Raw genomic sequence first — 10,370 nt, 5'->3', positions numbered from 1 at the left:
ACAACGAAATGAAATAATGAAAGTAACCCCGACCGTTATCCCACATAGATAAACCCTAAGATCCAAAGATCAACCAACACTTAAGCATACATTTTTTTTAAGGAAACACATAACCATACTTATTATTATTATAATTTTTTTTAGGGCTTTTTACCAAGTGTATGCTTGTTATTTTGAACCCAAGCCTTAAAAACTTGAAGCTTCACCCCAATCTCGTTACAAAAGCCCTCGACAAAATTCTCATCCTTCTTCTGAATCTTCCAACCTCGTGCCCCAGCAAAATCAAGCATTTTTTCCCGTTGTTCATATGTGAACCTAGACCTGAACCTCTTCTTAGATTGTGAAGACCCTTCTCCACCACCATCAGTACCACTACCATGGATAGGCTCAACAACACGATGAACATTTTGTTCAAGATCCTCCCTTAAAATATGCCCCTCTTCAGACAAAGGTAAAGGTAGAGAGTTTGTTGTGCCCCTTGGTGCTCCATTCGTATTAGGAGTCGGTGCTTGAGGGAGGCATGGGGCACGAAACGGAATAGGTGTCAAATCTCTGGAAACAACAACAGTTTCTTTTCTATGAAAGTTTCTGTGACAATTACAAGCACCACATTTAAAAAACTCGGTAGTTCCTTCATCTCCAGCAGGTAAAAACTCGCAACAACCATCTAGGGCATAACCTCCAATGCTAGAAGCATGGTTCTTTAAACATTCCTTGAAATTTACACTGAAACTATTTCTTCCAGAATTTGTATGAGATTCTTCAACTTGAGTTGATATTTTCTCTTGTGGTGAGTTAATCATCACTTCGTTGACTTCAGTAGCCATCACCATCTCTTCTTCGCTGTCATTAGTTCGCACTTGCCCACTTAACATGCAAACGCTTGAAAAGAAAACTAACAACAAAATGGAAAACATCATAGACTCTCTTTCAAAAAGTAATATTATGATGTGCTTTTCTTGTTCTTGTTACTTTGTGTTTCTCATAGTAGCTTTTCTCCATCACCTCTCTTTAAATAATCACTTACTCAGTAATTTTTTTATCATCTAGAAACTTCGATGTTATGTATTGAGCAATTCACACATAATAACAAACATATCTTAAAATTTTACCCATAAGAGACTTACTCCATCCATTTCAAAATATAAGCAAAATTCACTTTTTAGGTTCATTCATTTAATGATGTATGTGGTTCATAATATGGACCACATACATCATTCAATGAATGAACCTAAAAAGTGAATTTTGCTTATATTTTAAAACGGAGGGAGTAACTTGTTCCTAGTCAAACATTAATTATCATTCAAAGATTAATAAATTTAAATTTTGTCGCAACGTATTTACTCTCCTTGTTCTTCGTGGTTCCTGTTTTAATGTTGTTCACACATATAACAAAACAATATTTTATTTAATTTTGGCAAATAACTTAGGGACTAGAAATTCACTTCGGCCCCTGCATAATTATGCAATATCTATATCAACTGAGCTAAACATATTAGAAGTATGCAGGGACCCCGATCCCTACATACTCTCCATAAATATTTATTTTTTAATTTTAATAAAATAGTTAAACTAATTATTTACAAATCAATAGTCAATGTTTGGAAAATGACTTTAAATAGGAACGCAATTTTTCTACAAAAGCGACAATTAAAAAGGTACGGTGGGAGTATTAATTTTGTTTGACTTCACAATTATTTTTAATGAATTAAATGTGTGATTTTACCGTATAAAAAGTAGCGTACATCTTTTTTTATTGGAAGAACTAGCATACATCTTTATGTTGCGGATTTTAGGCTATGTAGTTAATAATAAATTGACTTTTTAAGAAACTCTAATTATGTTATTATTTTAGACTATCTTAAATATATATGATGGCAGAGCATCATATGACAATTTGGCTATATTTTTAGTACTTTTTCTTTGCATTTGAAGACAAATGAGATGAGAGTTAGACGAGTTGTCAATGGTTTGAGGAACACATTGTATTGTTTTCACTCGAGTCATTGTAATTCCGTTTTATCCTAGATCATGCAACTCCATAGTTTTTGAGTGTTTTGTAGTGAGGAATCATGTAAATCATCAATTTAAGACATCATTTGAAGGATCAAGGTTGAAGAATTGAAGATCAAGGATTATAAGGTTTTTGAAGACAATACAAAGTGAAGAAAAATCAGTTTAAGTTCCTATGAATTTCCAAGCAAAAGAACGATCGAAAACGGGAAGAAAACACAAGAAATCGCACCTTAGGGGCTGCTTCAGTCGCCCCTGCGCCTGTGCCATGCACCCCCTGTGCCTGGGACAACATTCCCTACTGCCCCATGCGCCCTTGCGCCTAGTCTGTGCGCCCTTGTGTCTGGCACCAGGTAAAAACCTAGTCTTGCTTGTTTTTTAAGCTGGATCGACGGATAAAAGCTCAGTTTTCTTCTCTTAACCCCTAAGTAACCTAATGCTATAAATAGAGACCCTTGCCCATTATTTTATCATTCAGAAACATTGACGGTTCAGAGCAAGGGTCAAGCATTAGAGATTCAAGGCAGAATTTTTCCTCCTTTTATTCTTTCTAGTGTATGATTTTCTATTATTTTGTTGTGATGTTTGTTGCCATTAGAAACTAAACCTCTTGATTAGGGTTCCACGATGAACCGCTTCTTATTTGTTGGAATTTATTAATAAAGTTTTCATTTAGTTTATTCTTTTTATCGTGTTGAGATTTAAATTAGATTATGCCCGTTCTTAATGCTTCTACAATTGGTTAACTACGAGTGTAACTGATGACAGTCAATTATTCGCTATTTTTAGTGTCATTTTCATCACATTTTGGAGTTCACAAGCAAGATTAAGCAGCAAGAAAAGCAAGAAAAGCATGAAAAGTTGAAGATTTCGAAGAAAGTAATTTTCTGAAGAATATTGGAGTTCACAGTTATTTTGAGCATGATAAAGTGCGAAAAACAGGAAAAGTTGAAGATGCTGGAAAAACGCTAAAAACGTGTCACGATTTGCCAAAACGTGACACGATTTTACCAGACCAGAAAAACATGCTTTCGACATTGGAGCAAAACGTGTCACGATTGCAAAAACGTGGCACGATTTCTTCAGCTGTTTGCAAAAACGTGTCACGATTTACTTAAAACGTGACACAATTTGGGCGAAATTCTGAGCCTATTTAAGCTGAAGTCTATTCTAAAAACAAGGGTTACGAATTCTAGAGAGCAAAGTGCGATTTTGTGACTGCAAGGAAGCCAAGGAGGACGATTTCTTCATCCTTCAACCACTTTGTGTATGTTTTATTACCTCTAATGATTATGTTATTTGTAAACACTATTAGGAGTAGCTAAATCCATTAGAGGTTAGGTCTGAGATGATTCGTTGTAACCCTAATTGATACCTTATGTTGTGAAACTCTATTTATTGTGAATGATATTCTAGTCTTTATTCAATTCAATTGTTCTTAATGCTTTTTATATATTGACACCATATAAACATGATTTTGTGAGAACGAATGACTACTGACCATAGCTTTCGACTTAGACCTAATTGAATTGTTCTAATAAACATGGTTAGTCTAGGAATGGATAATCGTTTGTTAGTGATATTAGGTTAACGTGCTTAAACCTTCAAAGATTATTAGACCACCTAAGGGATTAGGGGTTGTAGTTTGAGAAGAGGGTCCTGTTATACCCTAATTTTGGACCTAAAAATACTTGTCCAATTCTTCTTTTCTTGCATTATAAGTCATCTGATATGTCTCTGATCAATTGCATCTTTCTCTGCATTTTGTTTCAATGTTACTTGCAAAATTCATGAAAAAGGGTATTTTAGTCATTTCCTGCACTCAACTCATTTTAATCCTTGAAAATTGTTTGAGTCTGTTAAATTGGTTTGTATAAGTCCTTGTCACAATATCATGTCAAAATTCATTTCAAAAAAATATCAGTTGAGTCATTTTTTCAGTCAGTTTAACCCCTAGGGGCATTTTAGTCATTTCCTATGTCAAAATTTCTTTCAATCTTTAAAAATTTGGTTGAGTCCTTTCAAATAGTTTGAATAAGTCTTCATTTCAATTCCATGTCAAAATCCATTTTTAAATTGCATTTGAAGTCATTTTGAGTCAATTTTGCCCCTAGGGGCATTTTAGTCTTTTCATGTGTCAAAGCCCTGTTTAAATTCTAAAAAAAATTGTCTTTGAGTCTTGTATAAGTTCTTGCTTTAATTTCCTGTTTAAAAATCCACTTTAAAATTTCATCTGAGTCATTTTTAGTCGTTTTAAGCCTCCAGGGGCATTTTGGTCATTTCACATAAAATTGCTGATTCATTTTAATCTGCTTTGTTGTTTTTAATCGTCTCGCTTTACGTTAATTTTCATTTTTACTTTTTCAATTCAATTTTAGTTTTAATTTTCATTTTAGTCCTCGCACTTTTGTTATTTACATTTTAATCCCTTTTAAGTTTGTTAGAGTCCAAGTGCCATGTGTCCAAATGCTATTGGTCCTTAAAAGTTTGTTACAAGTCAAGTGCCACATGTCTCTATCCTATTGGTCCAAGGCTAATGACTTAGTCTATAAATTGGTCAAAGGGTCAATTAATCATTTTCACCAATCATTTTTTTACAAAATTCCAAAAAAATCACAAAAATCTTTTTTCTCTTCTTCCCCTTTTCTTCCTCACGTGGCCTTTTCTTTTCACCACCATAACCAACATTTCCTCCACCACTCCTCCACCCTAACAACTTTTTCCTCCACCACTCAACCACCCTAACAAACTCTAACAATCTTCTCTCTCCACCCTAACCAACCTAAACCACCACAAACCACCACCACCTTCATCACTCAATTCCCATAACCACCAATATTCATCTTCAACATTCATCATAACCGATTCCCTCTTCCATAATTCCAGCTCCAGTTTCGCATAATCCAATCCAAACTACACAGTTTCACGGTGGCAATTCACACCAATCTTGACAAACAGATCGCATTGTTGCTCAAAATCAAACGGTAGACAACAAGGAACGATGGGATCAAGGAATTGAATCACCAAGATAAAGCCAATTCGAGCTTGTATATGTCCAGATTGACGAAGAAGCTTGGAAACAGATCGAAGCCATTGGAAACAGATTGAAGCTTGTGAAACGGAATCACATCGTTCTGGAACGAATCAGCAGAGCCGCAGCGAGGAATTGCAACACTGAGACGGTGAACAAGGTAAACACCGCACCCTCACTCTTTCACGTGTTCTTGATTTCGTTTTTGACTCGTTTACGAAGCTGTTTGCGTTGTATTTAGGTCGTTCTTGCTTTTAATCTTGAAAAAACATGCTCGAATTTGAATAGGGGAGTAAAATCCGAATACGAAACCGTGAATTTCGTGAAGGTTGGAGGATTTTGAGACTCACCGGAATCTGCACTTCTCGCCGGAGAAGATGAAGTTTCCGGCGAGTTCATGAGTTTTCCGGCCAGTTTATGCGTTTTCCGGCAAGGCTTAGGGAGGGATGAGAGTGTGCGTGAGAGTAGAAAGAGAAGGAGAGGGTTCAAATGAGTTCTGGACCGGTTTTTTGGTTCATATATTCCCTCAACTGGTTCGACCCATGGGTCTTGCTCCATGACCCATAACCCTACCCATTTCGTTTGGGCTTGGGCCTAATTTGCCTACAGCCTCTGTTCTATTCTTTCGTTTTGCTGTTCCTACACCATTTCTTGCTTTTTACGCCTTTGTTCATCGAAAATCCTCAAAAAAAAATCCCAGAAAATGTTCAAATCGTTTCCTTGACATTTTTTGATGAATCTTGATGTATTTGTATGTTGAGTATTCATCAAAAAAATTGGGGAAATATTTTAACACTTGTGGTTTCAATTCTTTTTCCATTTTTTGTTAGGCCTTACTAAAATTCCTAAAATCTTGTTAATTGTTTTGCAATTATATTTGGTGCTTAAAACTTGTTTCTTATACTTCGGTATGTCAAAAAAAAAAATGATAAGAGTTTATGTAGAATTCCCTTGTGATTTTGTGTCACTTCTTGTCAATTTTTTGTGAAATCTTTGTATGCTTTTGGTTCTAATATTTTGCCACATTGAATTGAATACTTAATATGCAAATGTGTGATGTGTTTACTTCTGAAAATTGTGTTTGTTTGGCTGTTTTGAAAGTGCAAGTTGTGAGGTTCTTGTTTTGTAAGTAATGTGTATTGTTACCATGAGAAATAATGTGTAAAATAGACTTGAAAGTGCACTATAAGTCTTGGCTCATACTTGTCCTTATGATTCTCATAATGTGGCTGAAATGAACCATTTGAAAATTACCATTGATATGAGAATTTTAAGCCTTAAATTTGCTTTGGTGTTAGTGCAATTTCTTCAAGTCCATTTTCCCATTTTTTGGCTAAGGTGTTTGTTACTTTTTGGTTAAGTCTTGTTCATTTTGTTATGCAATTTCTACTTGCTTCATTTTCCATATTATATCTTGTACTACTAATCCCTTTGCTTCATGTTTCATGCTCCATAAGCATTCCCATTTCATTCCGCACCTCATCTCTTTCTCCACTTTTATTTCTTGCATTTTAAGTTTCAATTCCATACAAAAATTAGAATGTAAAGATTTAGGAATTCTTGTAAAATTTTACTTTCATGCTTTTAATTTCTTGGCAAAGAGGCCATAGAATGTATCTAGGCCAATGATGTAAAGGACAATGGACTCTAATAATGCACACCGACACAAGCACCGACACACGCACACACATCACCATATAGTTAGAATATGCATGTTTAGATGTATGTTTAGGATTGTATGTTTAGATGAATGTTTAGGCCTTATACTTAGAAAAATCATTTTCCCAAAAAATATGAACAAACTTCACTCAAATAATTTTCATAATAAACCTTGGGGTCAAAACCCCATTGATTTTCCTTTCCATTTTCTTAATCAAATTCCAAATGAAAATAATCATACTTTGACCATATTTCGCAAATAACTAATCCCACCTCACCTTTTCTAAATCTCATGCCCTTGAGGCCTCTTTCTATTCTTCAAACTCCATTTTCAAACTTAAAATCAACCAACAAAAACAAAAACATTTTTGAGAGAGAACTACGGTGGATTTGATCCCTTAAACGGGTACGTAGGCAAGGAACAAAATTCCTTCAATTCAATTAAAATAAAAATCCAAAAACATTCTTCTCCCTCCAATTCTTCATTTAGTAACTTTTAGGTGTAAATAACATTTTCTAATAGCATTTAAAAATAAAGCGCGCGCGTAGAAATTAAAGACGGTTCCTATAGGTTACTATAGTCGTTATGGGTGCCTAACACCTTCCCGTAGCGAAAACAACTCCCGGACCTCGATTCTCAAGGGTTTTGCTTACTTTTTCCCTTCCCAAGAAAAAATAAGATATCACCGGTTTAAAAGATTCAAACGTAATCAATGTTTGACACCCGAAAACCAAGATAAAACAGCTGGCGACTTCACTGGGGAGATTCGAGAGTTACGCCTAGTCTTTATTTCCACGCTTGCGCTTGTATTTTTACTTGTTCTTTTACTTGCTTTCCTATGTGAATAAATGTTTAGGCACGTGTTGTCGCGTTTAGGCACTTTACTTCTAATTGTTCTATGACGCTATGAACCGTAGATAACCAAACCCATCCATGGCCATTTTCTAGGACGTAGTGCGGGGGCTAAACCGAGTGTTGTCTCGAGTTTTAGTCGTCACGCGATACTACACTCAAGTTAGACCTTCCACGTATAATCATGGAGCGAGTGTCGTCTCGTGACACCATGAGATACGTCGGAGAGGTTGCAGCTTGGGAACCTTTTTAGAACCCGGTTACTATTATCCTAAAGCCCTAGTTTCACTGGACACCGTGTCCACCCATGACTCCTCGACTTTGAACTTCAAACCCACCATGTTTTCTCCGAACTTGAACATAATCATGCATTCATGCATACATGCATACATGCATAAACTTTTGTCATGCATTGTTATCGAAGGGCTTAGACAAGTTGAATTTGTAAACATTGTAGGGATGAAGATGACTAAGTCCTACAAGTTCAAGGAAGTGGATTTGGCTAGTTTGAGAGATTTGGCACTCAAGATTGAGGATCCGACTGGTTTCCGACGTCGTTACGGGGCCTTACTTCCTATTCTCCATACTAATGTGGATGAGAAGCTTGTGCACACTCTAGTGCAATTCTATGATCAGAGGTATCGGTGCTTTACTTTTCCGGATTTTCAGTTGATGCCTACTCTAGAGGCTTATTCTTGCTTGATGGGTTTATCTATTGCTAAGGGGGTACCTTTCGCGGGACTTGAGCATCCTCCTACTTCTTTGGTTATTGCTAAGGATCTCTATCTCAAGACCACCGATGTCTCCAAGAATCTTGTCACTAAGGCACGCATCCGAGGGTTCACTTCAGAGTATCTTCTTGGGAAAGCCAACCTCAATACCACTTGTCAGGACACTCTTGAGGCTATTCTTGCACTCCTCATCTATGGGCTTATTCTCTTTCCGAATCTTGATGGCTTCGTGGACATGAATGCTATTATGATCTTCCACTCCAAGAATCCGGTTCCTACTTTGCTAGCCGACACATACCATGCTATTCACGATCGTTCCGGCAAGGGTCGTGGATACATTCTTTGTTGTGTGCCTCTCCTCTATAGGTGGTTTATTTCGCACCTTCCGCAGTCTTTCCACGGCAATCCGAGGAATTGGTCTATTTCACAGAGGATTATGGCTCTCACTCCTAATGAAGTGGTTTGGCTTACTCCAGCTTCTAGAGTTAAGGAAATTATCTTTGGTGGTGGGAAGTTTCTTAATGTACCTCTTCTTGGTACCCGGGGAGGAATCAACTACAACCCGGAGCTTGCTTTGCGACAATTTGGTTTCCCGATGAAAGATAAGCCCATCAATCTTGCTACAGCTCCTTACTTCTTTCACTACTCCAGTGCTCCCACGGGAATTAGAGAGGATTTCATGGAAGCTTGGACTAAGCTTCGGAAGAAAGAGGTGAAACACATGGGTATAAGGTCCGGTGTTGCTCACGAGGCCTATACACAGTGGGTGATAAACCAAGCTGAGGAGATTGGTATGTCTTACCCCTCTATGAGATATGTGTCTGCATCTGTTCCTACCATGCCTTTGCCTCTACTCCCACCTACCCAGGAGATGTATCAGGAGCACCTAGCTATGGAGAGTCGGGAGAAACATCAGTGGAGGGCTAGATACTATGAGGCTGAGAACTTGATCATGACTTTGGATGGAAAGGGTGAGCAGCAGACTCATGAGGTCTTGACACTGAAGAAAGAGTTAGCTAAGGCTAAGAGAGAGATTGAAGAGAAAGATAGGATGCTTATGAGGGACTCCAAGAGGGCTAGGGGTGCCCGTGACTTCTATACACGATACTGCAGCTATGAGTCTGAGTCTGAGGATGATGCTTCCACTTCCTACGCTTGAGGATCTCCATTTCCTGTTGTTATTTCCATTTTGTGTTGTTTTACATTTCAAAGTCTATCCCTTGGCTTAGCATTTCAAAGGGAATCGTCGTGTAAAACTATATGTTGGTTGTTTGTTCCCGTTTATGTTAATTGTTGTTTAGTAATGTTTACAAATTTCTAGTTTGTTTAAAACCCTTCGATAACACATAAAAAGAATCTTTTCGCATGCATTTACACATTTCATGCATCATATGCATTCATTAGTCACAAAAAACTTCTCTCGTGCTCATTGCCTCCTGGTTTTGTCCGCCGCAGTCTGAAAAGTGGCTCGTGCTCGCAAAGTCTACCAACCAGATAGAATTCATCAAACAAGATTTCACAAGAGAAGAATGATGGCTAACTTTGAAGAAGAAAATGCTCAGCTCCGTGCCGAACTGGCTGCTATGAGAGAAGACTTGGCTAAGGCTCATGACGCTATGTCCACTATGATGGCTGCACAGGAACAACCAGCCACATCTATTCCAGCTACTACTGAAACAATTCCATCTATCCCACTATCTACTGTGGCTACTGATGCTCGGTTTGTTATGCCCAACGGCCGTCCTTATGGCCTCTCGGCTTACTACTCTCATAATACTGCTGCTGGTGTCTCTGGTGTTGCTGGTCAAGGACAGATTCCCGTATCCACTGCTATGCCTCAGGCGACTACTGTTGTTACCGACCCTATTGTACACACTTTACAACAGGTGATTGATGTTGACACTCCGCGTGGACAAGATCCCGCAATGGAAGCTATGAGAAGACAGTTGATGGAGTTGGCTGGAGAACTCCGTGAGGTCAAGGCTAGCCGGGGAAACAAGGGTGCTCCTGCTAAAGCTCGTGATCTATGCTTGGTATCCCGATTCGAGGTTCCTAAGAAATTCAAAGAGCCAGAATTTGACAA

General features: G+C 37.8%; 1 protein-coding gene across 1 annotated transcript; it reads right to left on the bottom strand.

The window, feature by feature from the left end:
- On the bottom strand, window positions 1-864 carry LOC146900263 (zinc-finger homeodomain protein 1-like). The gene has a single exon (XM_085734295.1). It carries the CDS (start codon window positions 831-833, stop codon window positions 141-143), a length of 693 nt encoding a protein of 230 aa, XP_085590421.1. The 5' UTR covers window positions 834-864; the 3' UTR covers window positions 1-140.
- Window positions 865-10,370: the final 9,506 nt, after the last annotated feature.

This window comes from Medicago sativa, chromosome 8, assembly GCF_051527215.1.
Source record: "Medicago sativa cultivar Bolivia chromosome 8, Bolivia_mono, whole genome shotgun sequence".
Lineage (NCBI taxonomy): Eukaryota > Viridiplantae > Streptophyta > Magnoliopsida > Fabales > Fabaceae > Medicago > Medicago sativa.
The sequence above is the reverse complement of the archived record's forward strand: the minus strand, read 5'-3'. Positions and strand labels throughout refer to the sequence as shown.